This window comes from Hyperolius riggenbachi, chromosome 4, assembly GCF_040937935.1.
Source record: "Hyperolius riggenbachi isolate aHypRig1 chromosome 4, aHypRig1.pri, whole genome shotgun sequence".
In the NCBI taxonomy this organism is placed as follows: Eukaryota; Metazoa; Chordata; class Amphibia; order Anura; family Hyperoliidae; genus Hyperolius; species Hyperolius riggenbachi.
Window position 1 is genome coordinate 65,678,901 of NC_090649.1, and position 17,939 is coordinate 65,696,839.

Sequence of the window (17,939 nt, forward strand, 5' to 3'; positions counted from 1 at the left end):
TAGGTAGGTAGGTAGGTATAGGGGCCTTTAGGTAGGTAGGTAGGTATAGGGGCCTTTAGGTAGGTAGGTACGTATAGGGGGCCTTTAGGTAGGTAGGTACGTATAGGGGGCCTTTAGGTAGGTATAGTGGCCTGTAGGTAGGTAGGTATAGTGGCCGGTAGGTAGGTATAGTGTCCTGTAGGTAGGTAGGTAGGTAGTTAAAGGGACCTTCAGTATAGGTAGCAGGGTATAGGGCCTTAAGTATAGGTAGATATGTAGGTAGGTAGGTATAGGGGCCTTTAGGTAGGTAGGTAGGTATAGGGGCCTTTAGGTAGGTAGGTATAGGGGCCTTTAGGTAGGTAGGTAGGTACATATAGGGGGCCTTTAGGCAGGTATAGGGGCCTGTAGGTAGGTAGGGATAGTGGTAGGTAGGTAGGTAGGTACGTATCCTTTAGGTAGGTATAGGGGCCTGTAGGTAGGTAGGTATAGTGGCGGGTAGGTAGGTAGGTACGTATAGGGGGCCTTTAGGTAGGTATAGAGGTAGGTATAGAGGTAGGTATAGAGGTAGGTATAGAGGTAGGTATAGAGGTAGGTCGGTAGGTAGGTAGGTAGGTGTCGCTCCCCCCCCCCCCCCCCCCCCGTGCCTCCTCCGCTCACCCCCACGGCCTCCTCCGTCCCCCGTGCCTGCATAAGTATCAACTCACCTGTCCAGTGGAGCGCAGAGCGGCAGACCTCGTCGTTACTTCTCGGTTCCCTCTAGTGGCCGGACCAGCTTTTACTGATGACGTCATTGTAAAAGCCGTCACTACAGGGAACCAGGAAGTGAGCGAGAGGTCTGCCGCTCTGCGCTCCACTGGACAGGTGAGTTGATACAATGTATGCAGGCGGGCGGAGGAGGCGCGGGGCGGGCGGAGGAGACGCGGGGGGGGGCTCGGAGGAGGACGAGGACGAGTGCGAGCGGCGGATGCGCGGCGATGCAGCGTCGGGATTCGGCGGATTCGCACAATCCACAATGGGACGAATCCACAATTTTTTCGAATCCGAATCCGAATCTGAAAAGGTTCTCGAATATCTCGAACCTTTCGAATCCCGAATCTAACGAATCCTGCACATAAGAATTGTGCGATCCGTGGTATAGTTGCCCGCAGTATAGGTAGCGAGGTAAAGGTGCCTTCAGTATAGCTAGCTAGGTATGGGTGCCTTCAATATTGGTAGCTTTCAGTATAGGTAGCAAGGTATAGGGGCCTGCAGTATAGGTAGCAAGGTATATGGGCCTTCAGTATAGGTAGCAGGGTATAGGCCTTCAGTATAGGTAGCAGGGTATATAGGCCTTCAGTATAGGTAGCAGGGTATATGGGCCTTCAGTATAGGTAGCAGGGTATATGGGCCTTCAGTATAGGTAGCAGGGTATATGGGCCTTCAGTATAGGTAACAGGGTATATAGAGGCCTTAATTATAGGTAGGTATGTAGGTAGGTATAGGGGCCTTTAGGTAGGTAAAGGAACCTTCAGTATAGGTAGCAGGGTATAGGGCCTTAAGTATAGGTAGGTATGTAGGTAGGTATAGGGGCCTTTAGGTAGGTAGGTATAGGGGCCTTTAGGTAGGTAGGTAGGTAGGTACGTACGTATAGGGGGCCTTTAGGTAGGTATAGTGGCCTGTAGGTAGGTAGGTATAGTGGCCAGTAGGTAGGTAGGTATAGTGTCCTGTAGGTAGGTAGGTAGTTAAAGGGACCTTCAGTATAGGTAGCAGGGTATAGGGCCTTAAGTATAGGTAGGTATGTAGGTAGGTAGGTATAGGGGCCTTTAGGTAGGTAGGTATAGGGGCCTTTAGGTAGGTAGGCACGTATAGGGGGCCTTTAGGTAGGTATAGGGGTCTTTAGGTAGGTAGGTAGGTAGGTATAGAGGCCTGTAGGTAGGTATAGGGGCCTTTAGGTAGGTAGGTAGGTAGGTAGGTAGGTATAGGTGCCTTTAGGTAGGTAGGTAGGTATAGGGGCCTTTAGGTAGGTAGGTACGTATAGGGGGCCTTTAGGTAGGTAGGTACGTATAGGGGGCCTTTAGGTAGGTATAGTGGCCTGTAGGTAGGTAGGTATAGTGGCCGGTAGGTAGGTATAGTGTCCTGTAGGTAGGTAGGTAGGTAGTTAAAGGGACCTTCAGTATAGGTAGCAGGGTATAGGGCCTTAAGTATAGGTAGATATGTAGGTAGGTAGGTATAGGGGCCTTTAGGTAGGTAGGTAGGTATAGGGGCCTTTAGGTAGGTAGGTATAGGGGCCTTTAGGTAGGTAGGTAGGTACATATAGGGGACCTTTAGGCAGGTATAGGGGCCTGTAGGTAGGTAGGGATAGTGGTAGGTAGGTAGGTAGGTACGTATCCTTTAGGTAGGTATAGGGGCCTGTAGGTAGGTAGGTATAGTGGCGGGTAGGTAGGTAGGTACGTATAGGGGGCCTTTAGGTAGGTATAGAGGTAGGTATAGAGGTAGGTATAGAGGTAGGTATAGAGGTAGGTCGGTAGGTAGGTAGGTAGGTGTCGCTCCCCACCCCCCCCCCCCCCCCCCCCGTGCCTCCTCCGCTCACCCCCACGGCCTCCTCCGTCCCCCGTGCCTGCATAAGTATCAACTCACCTGTCCAGTGGAGCGCAGAGCGGCAGACCTCGTCGTTACTTCTCGGTTCCCTCTAGTGGCCGGACCGGCTTTTACTGATGACGTCATTGTAAAAGCCGTCACTAGAGGGAACCAGGAAGTGAGCGAGAGGTCTGCCGCTCTGCGCTCCACTGGACAGGTGAGTTGATACAATGTATGCAGGCGGGCGGAGGAGGCGCGGGGCGGGCGGAGGAGACGCGGGGGGGGGCTCGGAGGAGGACGAGGACGAGTGCGAGCGGCGGATGCGCGGCGATGCAGCGTCGGGATTCGGCGGATTCGCAAAGTGGAAAATGGCGTCGGGATTCGAATCCACGAATCTCGAATATTTCCCAATATTCGAGGGATTCGTGGATTCGCCGGATTCGTCGTCCCATCCCTAAAAAAAACCAATCACTAAGAATTTTTCAAAGAAATTTTAGAGCAATTTTTGGTTTCATTTTTATTAAAGGTAATGTCCAAGGTTTTTTCTTTCTTTTTTTTTAAATCTACTCACCCGGGGCTTCCTCCAGCCCCTGACAGCTGCCCTGTGCCCTCGCCACAGCTCCGCTCCCAGCCATTGGCCCTGGGGGTCCCCTTTGTTGCAGATGCCGCTTTCGCCATCTACTGCGCCTGCACGAGAGCTGCTCGCAGTCATGCTGATGTCATCTGGAGAGAACTGCACAGGTGCAGTAGATGCCGACCAAGTTTGATATCTGAATTGTTTACAGCACAATTCAGATTTCAAACTTGAAAAGAAAACATAAGTAAGAACAGGGAGGGATAAAAGTCTCAACAAAACAGAATTTACATAAGAGTATCTTATTCTAAGAGAACTTATAATATCCTGGGAGCTAAAATAAGCCCTCACGGGCACCATGTGCTACCCAGGTCATTAACAGAACCAGATAAAATCCAAACAAAAAGAAACATTAACAGTTTGGGCTGAGCCCCACAAGGGAGAACTATTTTAGTGGCTACCAAAACAAAGTAAATTGCTAGACATCACAAAAAAGTTAAGTAAAATAATTTATGCATTAGAGATTGCAAGTGCATCTCAGTTACCCCTGTGTGAACCAACCCTTAGGTAAGTGCAACTGTTTCCATGTCTAGACCTGTTACTGTTCTCCCAGTCTTCAGCGAGAAGTAAAAAAAGACACAAAGAAGACTCAATTGAAGTACAACTAAGAAATAGAACATTAGTAGCAAAGAAAATAGTCTCATATTTTTTCCAGTACATGAAGAATTGAGAAACTTCAGTTATCAATGCAAATTAGCTTGTCTGAGCTGTTCTACCAACTTAGGTCTAATGCCTGGTACACACCATGCAATTTCCCATCAGATAGACAAGTCAAATAGATAATACCCGACAGGTCCGATCTGATTTCCGGTCATTTTTTTCTGATCGATTTTCTGACCACTTCTATACAAAATTGATCAGAAAGTTGATCGGGGATCAGATTGGACCTGTCGGAAATTATCTATTTGGCCCGCTAGCTAACGTCCTCCATTGGCCCGCTAGCTAACGTCCTCCATTTGCTGCACATGTTTTAAATGCAAGTTATGTTATCTGTCCGTGTTCTGGGCTCTGCACATCTATGCAGCTGTTCAACTCGGGTGCAGCCTGCATTTGGAAGCACTGCCAATATCTCCTGTTGTACAAAAATGTAAGTCTACTTGTGGCTATCTGCATTCATGTGTGTCAGTTTGCATTAGGGTTTAGTGCATAGCTTTGCATCTGGTTTGTATTCAAGGTGTGTATTTAAGTCTCTGGCGGGGGCTGCACACCTCTGTTGGTTTTATTTCAGTTGCAGCCTGATTAGGAGTGCTGCCAATCTTTTCCCTGTTTTTTTAGAAAATGTGTAGACCATTTATGGCTAGCAGCCCCAGGTTTATACTATGTTTTAACTGTTAGCTAGTAGTTAGGCCTCTTCCGAAACGGCACGTTGTCGCCGTGGAAGAATCTAGTGCATAACAATCTGCGTGCAAACTGTTTTGGAAGCTAACGCCCTCCAATTGCTGCATCTGTTTTGAATGCAAGTTGTGTAATCTGCCGTGTTCTGGGCTCTGCAAATCTAGGCAGTTGGGCAATTCAGGTGTAACCTGTATTTGAAAGCACTGCTTTCCTTTTGTACCTATTTGAAATGTCTAACTGACAGGAAATTTCATGTTGTTTACCAGGCGTAAGACAGTCCTGTTTTCTGAAGCACTTAAGCAAACAAGAAGCAATGAGAGACCGGTTGAGGGCTCATTCACACTAGGGGCATATTCAGCCTTTTTTCAAGTGCAGGCGATTTTTAAATCTCTATGAGAAGGTTCATATTAACACGGATCATGCGCTGTGCGTTCAGCAAAGCGGTGCCTGTATCATTTTTGGGGCGTTTTTGCTATAATGGAAGGTACAGTGGGATGCGAACGTTTGTGCATTGTTGTTAATAGTCATGATTTTTCTGTATAAATCGTTGGTTCTGTTATGATAAAAAATGTCAGTTAATCCTACTAATATAATAAATGGGAAAGTTCGGATGTTTGTATGTTTGTTACTCGATCACGCAAAAACGGCTGAACGGATTTGAATGAAATTTGGCACACACATAGTACATTACCTGGAATAAAGTATAGGATACTTTTTATTCCCATAACCGAAAAGGGGGCGGAGACAAATACAAATGTCACAGGAAAATTTTAACTGCAGCCATTCTTACACTGTTAATGGTAGAGTTCTCAAACTTTGCACAGTTGATAATTGGGTGACTGGGATTAATATTCAGAAAGGTGGGTGGAGCCTATAAAAGCCAATCAAAATTCACCTATTGATTTTCAAGGGGAATATTTCATTACTGCCATTCTTGCACTGTTAATGGCACAAGCCTCAAACCTGGTACAGTTGATCTTTGGGTGACTGGGGTTCAATTTAAGAAAGGGGGTGGAGCCACAAACAGCTAATCATATTTGTTTCATTCCAATGCAAATTATTGATGTCAAACACCGCAAAGCTCACAAACTTGGTAATTGAGTAATTGATTAATTGTGTGTGAGGGTTAGAAAAGTGGGCACAGCCAACACCAGCCAAATACATAAGTGGGCAACACGGGTTCATAAGTGGGCAGAGACAAATACAAATTTTACTGGGAAAATGTAAACTGCAGCCATTCTTACACTGTTAATTGTAGGGTTCTCAAACTATGCACAGTTAATTACTGGGTGACTGGGATTAATATTCAGAAATGTGGGTGGAGCCTACAAAAGCCAATCAAAAAATACCTATTGATTTTTTAGGGGAATATTTCATTGCTGCCATTCTTGCACTGTTAATGGCACTAGCCTCAAACCTGGTACAGTTGATCATTGGGTGACTTGGGTTTGAATTGATACAAACAGACAATCTTATTTGTTTCATTTTAACGCAGGTTATTGATGCCAAAAAACGCAAAGCTCACAAACTTGGTCATTGAGTAATGAATAATTGTGTGTAAGGGCCCGTTCACACTTAAAATCGCAGAACGCCGGCGATTACCGCCGGCATTTTGCGGGAGTGATTTTCCCGCGATTAGCGCAGAAAAATCACTGGACACTGCGGTGGTTTTGGAGCGATCGCGATTAGCGTGCTATGCACGCTAATCACGATCGCAAATCGCGGAATGCTCGTCGCTGGCAGACCGCTGCATGCAGCGCGGTTGCGGTTATCGCTAACCGCAACCACGGCAGTGAGAACACTGCCACTCGCTACATTGTGTAGCGGTTCTTGCAGAACCGCTAGCGCTTTGCTGTGAGCGGGAATCGCTCGATTCCTGCTCAGGTGAGAACGGGCCCTCAGGGTTAGTGAAAGTGGGCGCAGCCAACACCAGCCAAATACATAATCGGGCAATACCGGGTCATCAGTGGGTGGAGACAAATACACATTTCACTGAGAAAATGTAAACTGCAGCCATTCTTACACTGTTAATGGTAGGGTTCTCAAACTTTGCACAATTGGTCACTGGGTGACTGGGATTAATATTCAGAAAAGTGGGTGGAGCCTACAAAAGCTAATCAAAATTCACCTATTGATTTTAAAGGGGAATATGTATTTTCTGCCATTCTTGCACTGTTAATAGCACAAGCCTTAAACCTGGTACAGTTGGTCATTGGGTGACTGGGGTTCAAATTTAGACAAAGGGGTAGAGCCACAAACAGGCAATCAGATTTGTTTAATATCAATGCAAATTATTGATGCCAAAGACCGCAAAGCGCACAAACTTGATCATTGAGTAATTGTGTGTTAGGGTTAGAAAAAGTAGGCGGAGCCAACACCAGCCAAATGCATACCCAAACAATGTCAGGAAATCAGTGGGTGGAGAAAAATGCAGATTTCATTGGGAAAATGTAAACTGCAGCCATTCTTACACTGTTAATGGTAGGGTTCTCAAACTTTGAACAGTTGGTCACTGGGTGACTGGGATTAATATTCAGAAAGGTGGGTGGAGCCTACAAAGCCAATTAAAATCTACCTATTGATTTTTAAGGGGAATATTTAATTGCTTCCTTTCTTGCACTGTTAATGGCACAAGCCGCTTGCACTGTTAATCACCTGTACCTGGTACACTTGGCCATTGGGTGATTGGGGTTCAAATTCAGAAAAGTGGTGGAGCCACAGCAAATCAGATTTATTTTATTTCAATGCAAATTATTGGTGCCAAAGACCACAAAGCTCACAAACTTGGTCATTAAGTAATTAAGTAATTGTGTGTTAGGGTTAGGAAAAGTGGGCGGGGCCAACACCAGCCAAATACATACCCGGGCAATGCCGGGCGTCCAGCTAGTATATCATATAGGAGACACACACAGTGATATTTGAGAAGAGAAATGAAACAGAGGGCTGCCAGCCTAAGCCCTAGCAACCAATCACAGAAGGGAACCCTGGCCAGCCCCTCCTGACCTCATTGAGCTAATCAGAGGGCTCCCATCCTAAGCCTTAGCAACCAATCACATAAGGGAACCCTTGCCAGCCCCTCCTGCATATAAGGAGGGCTGGAATGATGAGAAATCGCATCCTTGCTTGTGTTGTAACACCTCTATAATGCTTGAACTGTAAAGAAATCCTCCAGACACCAATCAAGTTCTTTTTAAGAAATATTTGTATTAAATCATATAGATAAAAAAATTCAGTGACAAAACACATTCATAAACTTCTTCTTAGCAGATGAGTATAGGTAGGCCTCTGTATACATCCGCCTGCTAGGATCAGGGCTAGTTCAGGAAACATATATGTGATACAGTTTATTTGCATTAACTTGCCAGAATTTTCCTCACACAGCGCTCCACTATCTGACACTTCTTCACCGCTGTCTTTTTAAAGTGGACCTGAATTCTTGCACAGGACAGAAGGAAACGTAGAGAAATGTCTGGCGGTTACCTAGCAACATCCAGGATGGGACAGAATATGTGAAGTTGATGATAGTGAATGATCACTTAACATTTAAGAAGCACTGCTGTCTCCTCTGTAATTTGTCTGCCAGCTGTTATCACACAATCTCTTTAGACACTGCACTGCAGTCTTCACTCCTTTTCTTTAATCCTGTCACTTGTTTCTCTGTCTCACTCTTGTATGCTTTGCTGTCCTGCTGTCTCTGTGTCACTGTAATGTCTCTGCTGTTTTCTGTTATCTCTCTCTGTTACAGGTACATTTTAATTTCTTTGTCTTTCTTTCTTATTGCTTACTGTTTTTCTTCTGGCTTATCTCTCCAGTATTGCTGCTCTTTACTGGACTATAGTTGTGAGTGATCTCTCTCCTCTACTGTAATGTCTGCAGCTCTCTTTCTCTTCCTTAGTTTAGTTTTCAGTAAGGGTTCACTTGTCTGTGGCTCTGCCTTGCTCAGACTGTCTCACCAATGGCTGGTCTCTTCTTGTGTCTCTCCTCTATTTCCTCACAAATCAAGTGTATTTCTTGCTGCAGTACAGTATAGTATCCTGACACAAAAAAAACTATTGCTGCCTCATCAGCTCAGTCTCCACGGCTACTTGGCTCCTCCCCCTCACTAGCCTTCAACTGTAAAAACTCAACTCTTACTTCCTCCCTGCACATGCCCAGCTTCTCTCTCCTCTTTCCTGCTCATGGGCTCCCCCTGGCGGCACCTGCAGGCTCCTTTTACAGCAGCACTTTCCACAAAAAGTCAATGCATCTGTAACCCTTGGTGTGTGTGTCTGTTGCAATGACACACACACAGGGTTACATTCACCCCCTTTTTTTCAAATTGTAGTCCCTACAATTTTTCTTTTAACCAAGTCACAGTGTCTATATATAATCCGAACTGTTCAGGAAGCGGGGAATGTTGAGTATTTTTCCATCGTGAGTCGTAGTCTAGTGGTGTTTGTGTAGAGCACCTTTGCTCTCCCTTCTCTGACTTCTCAAACTCTTTGTCTTGAGCTACCTTGACATTTGTAAGCTGAATGGTTTCCAATGAACACTGTGTCCGTTTAGAACGCTTGAGCCGTTGAGGTTGTGGCATCGGTTGCCAATACGATTCCACTTCCTTTCTTTGAAAAGTATCTGTTCTATGTTGTAATACTTCATCTCCTACTAAGAAGTCATTAATCATTACTTTCTGACTAGGTCCTGGTATTTCTTTATTTATCCAACTACTTTCTTCAGCCTTCTCATTGCCTAAATCTTCTGGTGCTCTACCCTGAGCATGAATAATAAGTTCCTCTGGAGTCTTATTTTTCTTTCCTTCATTAGTTCCAGCTTCCAGAAAGCTTCCAGTATCACTTGTTGTTCTTCCTGGTTGAGGAACAGATGAATCCTGATCACACCTCTGTCTAAATTCTTCATATAAAGTAGGTTGTACAGGGTTTGTTGCTCCTCCTTGTTTCTTGCTGTACAAGAAGCTCTTCAAGTGATAATCACCATAGTTTCCCCGAGGCTTATATGGAATCCAACATCTTGCATCCTTGCTACCTTGAACTGGAGTACCACCAGGACCAGTTAAATTAGCGGCCTCTGTTCCTTTCCTTCCTTTCACAATGTCAAATTCAACTGATTCTCCATGTCTTAGACTGTGAAGATAATGCCTGGGGTTGTTCTTCCTAATGCCTGACCAGTGCACAAACACATCTTCTTTGGTGTCATTCCGATTTATAAATCCATAGCCATTTCGCACATGAAACCATTTAACAGTTCCTAGAACTTTGGGTGTGATGACCTTATTTTTCCTCTTTAATGCATTATCCTTCCATTTCTCTGAGGCCTTCTTGTCTTGTCCTGCCATGCGGGCTACCACTGCAGCATTCTTTAATTTTCTCTGAAAGCTTCGTGCACAGTCTCTAGCAATATGGCCACTATGGTGACAGATCCAACATCCAGATTCCTCTGTGTTTCTATATCTCCACCTTGGATAATCTCTTTTGAATCCATTTTTCTCCATGTATAGTTTCACTTTGGTCAACTCTTCACTTAGTTCTTTGAGTGTTGTTTTTACTTCTCTGAATTCCCCCTCAGTATTATTGATTTTGACTTCAACTGCTGAATTCTTATGAGTAATCATAGTGGTGTTTTGTTGCAGTGTTCCCAGCTGATTGGCTTCTTCCTCCTGACTGAGCTTGATAGCTAAGCTTTGAAGTTTCTGGAAATTCAAACTTGGATGATATTCTACTTTCTGTTGTAAGAATCTTTTAATAAAGTTGCTCCTTAATCCCCATATAAACTGATCTCTCAGCCACACAGCAGAATCTGTGGTAGTTTGTCCTCTTTCCTTTTCCTCTTTTATCTGTAGTCCACTCATTATTTCTTGTAAGGCATTGGCGAACTTAGGAATATTTTCGTTATCCTTCTGAATTCTATCAACAAATCTCTTTCTCCACAAATGCAGGTCTGTAGGATCTCCATATATGTCTTCCAATACCTCGATAATTTGTTTCAGCGATACTGGTGTGGGCAATTTAGCATTAATTACTGTTCGTTGAGCATCTCCCTCCAAGGTTATCATTGCTATTTCCATATGCAGCTCTATGGGCACTTTATAAGCCTGCACAGCACTCTCTATTCTTTCACTCCACTCTCTCAGGGCCATATTATAACCATTGAACCTTGGTAGATATGCAGCTAACATCCCAATAGCGGTCATGGTAAACACTGATGTGTAGCTTGCTGACCATTCTCCTGCAGCCTGAGTAGCTGAAGCATCATTTCTGGTGGATAGTGTAGGCTGAGATTCCATCTTCCAGTTTTAAGGCACTTAGGTAATATCCTGCCGACTGTACGCCAAATGTAACACCTCTATAATGCTTGAACTGTAAAGAAATCCTCCAGACACCAATCAAGTTCTTTTTAAGAAATATTTGTATTAAATCATATAGATAAAAAAATTCAGTGACAAAACACATTCATAAACTTCTTCTTAGCAGATGAGTATAGGTAGGCCTCTGTATACATCCGCCTGCTAGGATCAGGGCTAGTTCAGGAAACATATATGTGATACAGTTTATTTGCATTAACTTGCCAGAATTTTCCTCACACAGCGCTCCACTATCTGACACTTCTTCACCGCTGTCTTTTTAAAGTGGACCTGAATTCTTGCACAGGACAGAAGGAAACGTAGAGAAATGTCTGGCGGTTACCTAGCAACATCCAGGATGGGACAGAATATGTGAAGTTGATGATAGTGAATGATCACTTAACATTTAAGAAGCACTGCTGTCTCCTCTGTAATTTGTCTGCCAGCTGTTATCACACAATCTCTTTAGACACTGCACTGCAGTCTTCACTCCTTTTCTTTAATCCTGTCACTTGTTTCTCTGTCTCACTCTTGTATGCATTGCTGTCCTGTTGTCTCTGTGTCACTGTAATGTCTCTGCTGTTTTCTGTTATCTCTCTCTGTTACAGGTACATTTTAATTTCTTTGTCTTTCTTTCTTATTGCTTACTGTTTTTCTTCTGGCTTATCTCTCCAGTATTGCTGCTCTTTACTGGACTATAGTTGTGAGTGATCTCTCTCCTCTACTGTAATGTCTGCAGCTCTCTTTCTCTTCCTTAGTTTAGTTTTCAGTAAGGGTTCACTTGTCTGTGGCTCTGCCTTGCTCAGACTGTCTCACCAATGGCTGGTCTCTTCTTGTGTCTCTCCTCTATTTCCTCACAAATCAAGTGTATTTCTTGCTGCAGTACAGTATAGTATCCTGACACAAAAAAAACTATTGCTGCCTCATCAGCTCAGTCTCCACGGCTACTTGGCTCCTCCCCCTCACTAGCCTTCAACTGTAAAAACTCAACTCTTACTTCCTCCCTGCACATGCCCAGCTTCTCTCTCCTCTTTCCTGCTCATGGGCTCCCCCTGGCGGCACCTGCAGGCTCCTTTTACAGCAGCACTTTCCACAAAAAGTCAATGCATCTGTAACCCTTGGTGTGTGTGTCTGTTGCAATGACACACACACAGGGTTACAGTGTGACTGGTGACTGCTCACTGAGAGACATGCTCTAGTGCTGCTGGCCTAGCAAGTGCTATATACAGTGATAAACCTAAAGCTTTTGAGTGTTAAACACCTTCACTACACTATTGTTCTATTGTTTTTTACTTAGGTAGCTTGTGCAATTGTTTGATTTCATTCAGTGACAGTCAGACTCTGTGTGCTGCAGCAGCTGCTAGTTAGGTCCGGTGTCTGTGTGTGCTGTGCACAGGCCAGGCCTGCTGCTGGCCTGCTATTAGCCTTAGCTACAGTATAGGTTAGGGAATAGGATTACTGTGTTATTGTGTAGTTAGTAGTACTGCAGTGCTAGTTAGTTGTTAGAGTAGTACTAAGTTAACTTGGTACAGATTACTGCAGTGCTGCTGTGCTGAGCAGTGTCAGTGTTACAGTTAGACAGTTAGTGTGCACTCTGCTGTCTTTCACCCTGTGCTAATTTTATTTAAAGAGAACCTGAACTTAAAATTAAAAGTCAAAATAACCATACACAGGTCATACTTACCTCCTGTGTAGTCTACTCATCAATCTCTTTCTCCTCTCTTGCGTCCTGTTTGCCCACTGTGATCAGTAGAATTCTCTGTCCTCCATTTTGAAAATGGCCACTACCCCATAACAGCTTCCTGGCCAGCACACTGTTAAACTGTAATATAGCCCACTTGAGCCATAGTGAAACATTGACATTACCTCGCACATTCAGTTGTAACTGACAGCTGCTGATAAATAACTGACAGCAACTGGTATATTTCAGTTCTGACAAAATATTGTCAGAACTGGAAGGGATCACTGTAAGAAGAAAATGGTGAGCTTTTGAGAGGAACTGTTGGTGAGGTTAGTATGTAATATTCATTTGCAGCTACATCGTGTGTTTATTTTAAATATTTTTGCTCAGTTCAGGTTCCCTTTAAAGTCCAACCCAGATTTTAATAAAGTACAAGTACCCCACATCATCTGGTGATATCATAGTTGTACTATGTCTTCTGGCACTGGCAGCCGGGAAGGGGCAGTAAGGCCAAGAGGAGAGGGAGCCACTTTGCGCCACCGTGAGCAGTGCAGCCGCGTCATTGTCCATTCCGCCGCTAGCCACTGGCCATCCAGCTGTTAGGGGTAGTCACGCTGCAGAGGCGCAGCAGCGTGTAGTGGCCATTTTCCAGCTGATGGTGGATGAGCAGGCCACCACCAGCTCTACAACTGAGACCTCCACCCCCACCAGCACTCCTGTTCACAGCAAGCTGGCGCTGGCGGTGGTCAGACTCAGAGCACCAGAATCCCCTCTGCTACTCCTGCCGACACTGAGGCCTGTTCAGGCAGCCAGTCCTCAGTGGCCTCCTCTGCTCCCTCCACTGCTTCCCATGCAAGGAAAAAATGCCACCAGACCCTGTTGGGCGAGTCTTTCCCTGTTGTTGGCAAGAGGGGGACAGGAAGTGGTTGGGAATCACTATGCCTGCCTTACCACCCTTTACCACCACCACAACATCCTGGCTCCTCCTGATTGTTAACTATTACTAACTAAGCCACCTGGTTCACAATTTTTTTTACAGCCCTGGTACCAACGCTACGTGCCATGGTACAATCTCCGGCATGCTCCTGGCACACGTTACACCTGCTGCTGCTGCATTGCCCTGCTCCAGCTGCCTGTGCTGCTCCCACCACCAGAGTGCCACAGGCCACTGCTGCTGTGCTGATACCACCTATATTTAACCCAAAACACAAATGCGGTGTAATTTTTTGAGGTGTCTGGCAGTGGCGTAGCTAAGGAGCTTTGGGCCCCGGTGCAAGTTTTACATGGGGCCCCCCAAGCACTGTATACAAAACAATTGATGCGGCGCACCAAAACCTGCCAAGAATTTCCACAGTGTCAGAGGTGCAAGTAGGGGATGGTAAACAGTTTGTTAATAATGACTACTATTTAAAGCAGCTATAGAAGTGATAAAATTACCAGCACATGAACAATAGAGAGCTAAAACTGTAGTTGAAGGACCGCTCCTAGGGGCCCCTCTGACCCAAGGGCCCCGATGCGGTCACTACCTCTGCAACCCCTATTGCTACGCCCCTGGTGCCTGGGCTGAAAATCGTGATGCCCCAGTTGTGCGGTTGGACTTTGGACACAATGGGCTTGATTTACAAAAGGTGCTAACTTTAGCACTGGCCCTTAGCACGTCTAAACTCAGTTGAAATGTGAGAAGTAGTGATCGTGCGCAAAGTACCGCGTGCAAAGTTTTGCGCGCGCACTGCACAGAGCGCAGGGCGCTCCGCGTGAAGTGCCCACTAAAGCCTATGGGACTTAGCGTGCGCATAGGACTTTGCGCGCGCAAAACTAGCGCACGATCTGATTGAGAAAACTGGTGCTAACCTACTTAGCACCCTGGTTAGCACGCCTTAAGACTTTAGACGTGCTAAGTAGGTTAGCACTGCTTAGTAAATCAAGTCCAATGTAGGCTGCACGACCACTGTCTAGAACCTAGTCCTGATGTTAATTTACAGCCATTTTTTTTTTTTATTTTAACTCCCCACAAAATCAATTAGTGTTTCTCTTAAAAAAAAAAAAGAAACACATGATGCTACATGCATCATTTACTCTAAAAAAACGTTTTGGAAGTAATTTAAAGGCCACTTCCGGTTTTCTCCCAGAGACCCAAATTAATTCGGATTTACCCGGATAATGGGTTTGGAGGATATCCGATTCTATTTGAATACCGGAATGTTCGGATTCGGATATCCGATTCGTATCCGGATTTCTAGCTATCCGGATCTAAATCAATTCGGATTTTAAAAAGGGGTATCCGAGTATCCCTGGTCCTTGTGTAAAGTATGCAGAATGGTTGAACGATGCACAGTGACTCCATCTGCAGCAAGATGATGTTGTAGGTCTTTGGTGCTGGTCTGTGGGTTGACTCTGACTGTTCTCGCCATTCATCGCTTCTGTTTATTTGAGATTTTTCTTGCTCTGCCACCTCAAGCCTTAACTTGAACTGAGCCTGTGGTCTTCCATTTCCTCAATATGTTCCTAACTGTGGAAACAGACAGCTGGAATCTCTGAGACAGCTTTCTGTATCCTTCCCCTAAACCATGATGGTGAACAATCTTTGTCTTCAGGTCATTTGAGAGTTGTTTTGAGACCCCATGCTGCTACTCTTCAGAGGAATTTAACAGAGGAGGGAAACTTACAATTGACTCCCTTAAATACTCTTTCTTATAATTGGATTCACCTGTGTATGTAGGTCAGGGGTCACTGAGCTTAACAAGCCAACTTGAGTTCCAATAATTAGTTCTAAAGGTTTTGGAAAAAATAAATGACAACAGTGCCCAAACTTATTCACCTGCCTAATTTTATTTAACTACTCTAAGACCGCTCCATGCCAATGGGCGTGGCCGCGGCGGCAGCCACAGGACCGCTTAATGACAATTGGCGTCAAGTCCTGGGGCTGCAGTTTGCAGGAAGTCACGCGCATCTCCTGCTTGGGGGCGGAGCTCGGTCCCGCCTTCAGTCTCCGAGTGGCAATCACCGCTCGGGAGCCTGTTAGACGGCGAAAACGCCGTCTTTACATGTAGTACAGTGCTGCAATCAGCAGCAGCGATGTACTGGGGATAGCCGTGTGACACGGCTGTCCCCTTGGGGGACAAAAGAGCGATCGGCTCTCATAGGCAGAAGCATGATTGGCCGGCTGGGGGTAGGGAGGGGATTCTGGAAAATAAAAACCAAAAATAGTAAAAAATATTTAAAAATATGAACATAAATATTTATAAAAAATATTTATAAAAAAAATAAACACAAGCGGGGCAATCAGACCCCACCAACAGAGAGATCTGTTGGCGGGGAGAAAAGAGGGGGGGGAATCACTCGTGTGCTGTGTTGTGCGGCCCTGCAGCTTGGCCTCAAAGCTGCAGTGGCCAATTATGAAAAAAACAGCCTGGTCTTTAGGGGGGTTTACCACTGTGGTTCTCAAGTGGTTAAACAACTATTGCACACTTTCTGTAAATCCAATAAACTTAATTTCACTTCTCAAATGTCACTGTGTGTGTCTCCTATGTGATATATTTAACTGACATTTTTTATCGTAACAACCAACCATTTATACAGGAAAATCAAGACGATTAACAACGTTACCCTAACTTTCGCATCCCACTGTGTAGGAAGAGCGCTAAACGTACACAAAACCGCTTTATGTGACGATTGCATTCCCATTTTTTAGAATAAATACATTGTATTTATTCTTTTCTGTGTCAAAGAGTTCACTTCCTAACTTGCGTCAGGGAGTGAATGACAAAACCACTCTGGTAAAGCGCTTAGAAAAGTGCTTTTACCAGAAACGCAGCATGCAGTGGAGCGCCAGGAGAGGGGAAGGCGCTTACTTTTGCACTTACGATTTTAGGTGTGAATGAGGCCTAAGATAAGGTTTTACTGCAGAAAAGTTTAAGGGTTCTTTCACACTTGAACATTGCGTTTGATGCGACGTTAAGGTCGCATAACGTGCCCCTAACGCAACGCATGTTAGCTTTGAAGTTGGACGTTACATTGCACTGCGTTATGCGTCTCTTGATGGGTACGTGATGCGTACTTTTTGACGCATACGGATCGAACGAAAACGGCGCATGCGACACATTAAAAAAAAAATTACTGAGCATGTGCAAACATTCTAACGCAGCGAAATAGGAGTATAACGCACAGCATGCTGCACGTTCATTTAGGCTGGTTTCACACCAGGACGTTGCGTTTTAGGGGACGTTAAGGTCGCATAACGTGCCCCTAACGCAACGCCTGGTGCTCTCTGATGTGGACGTCAGAGTGAGCCACGTTGTGCAGCTCACTCTGGCATCCGTGATGCCGTGTCGCGTACTCTTGGACGCATGCGGCATCACGTGGTCCCGCCCGGCCAATCGCCGCACAGAGCGGCCGCTCCAGGAAGTAAACACTGCACGTCACTGAGTGTAGTGAATATTAATTAGCCATGTGCCTGGCCGCTCTCCGCTCCTCCCCAACATTACTGAGCATGTGCAAACAGTCTGACGCGGCTCTGCCGCTTAGAAAGTACTGCATGCAGTACGTTGTCTTATGGCGCAGCGTTACTAAGTAACACAACGTGGGCACTGTGAACAGCCCATTGATTTTTCATTGCTGTGCGGTGGGGTGCGTTACAGGCTGCTCTAACGTGCGCCTGTAACGTCCCACTGTGAAACCAGCCTCAATGTGCTGCGTTATACTCAAACGCAACGTGGGCACTGTGAACAGCCCATTGATTTATTATTGCTGTGAGTTGGGCTGCGTGACAGGCTGCTGTAACGTGCGGCTGTAACGTCCCACTGTAAGGGCAGCCTGAAGGGTCACTAGTTCTGCTATGTTTTATAGTTTAAAATACAGAGTGTGATTTGAAAATTGCAAATATGACAGAATGATGCAATGTTATATAAAAAAAAAGCTGTATAAAGGAAAATAAAAAATAAGACACTCTTTTATTTGCTACTAATGTTCTATTAATTATCTGTACTGTGCATACATATATATTTTATTTTATTTTTTATTTTTTTTGCTTCAGGTTTGCTTTGACAATATGATCTCTGGTCATCCTACATTACAGGTCATACTTACTTTGGTCATCACATTTTCAAAGCCTTTGCCACATTCGGCTACTGCATGTATAAATTTCTGTATAGTCGGATCATCATATCTGTATCTCTGACCCAGTGCTATAGATGAAATAATGTTAGCTACAGCGGCATTGAGGATGGGCGGATTTTCAAAGGGTTTCCCTGAAAGCAGAAAATAAATATTATTGTTTTGCTGAAAGTTACTGTGAGGCCCTGTTCACAGTGGTCAGTTGCTTTGCAGAATAATTCTGCATGACCACTCACTGTCCATACAATTCTATGGACCTGTTCACAGTACTGCGTTGTAACTGATTGCGTTATTCTACTTTAGAC

The 17,939-nt window shown here is 44.9% G+C and overlaps 1 protein-coding gene across 3 annotated transcripts in view; it reads right to left on the reverse strand.

Moving 5' to 3' along the window:
* The window catches only part of LOC137571258 (cytochrome P450 2G1-like), a 179,754-nt gene that overhangs the window by 85,277 nt on the left and 76,538 nt on the right, over positions 1–17,939 (reverse strand). For all 3 annotated transcript variants that reach the window (XM_068280136.1, XM_068280134.1, XM_068280135.1), the window contains one exon: positions 17,608–17,768. In XM_068280136.1, coding sequence (XP_068136237.1) covers positions 17,608–17,768 — 161 coding nt within the window. The remainder of the gene's footprint in view (positions 1–17,607; positions 17,769–17,939) is intronic.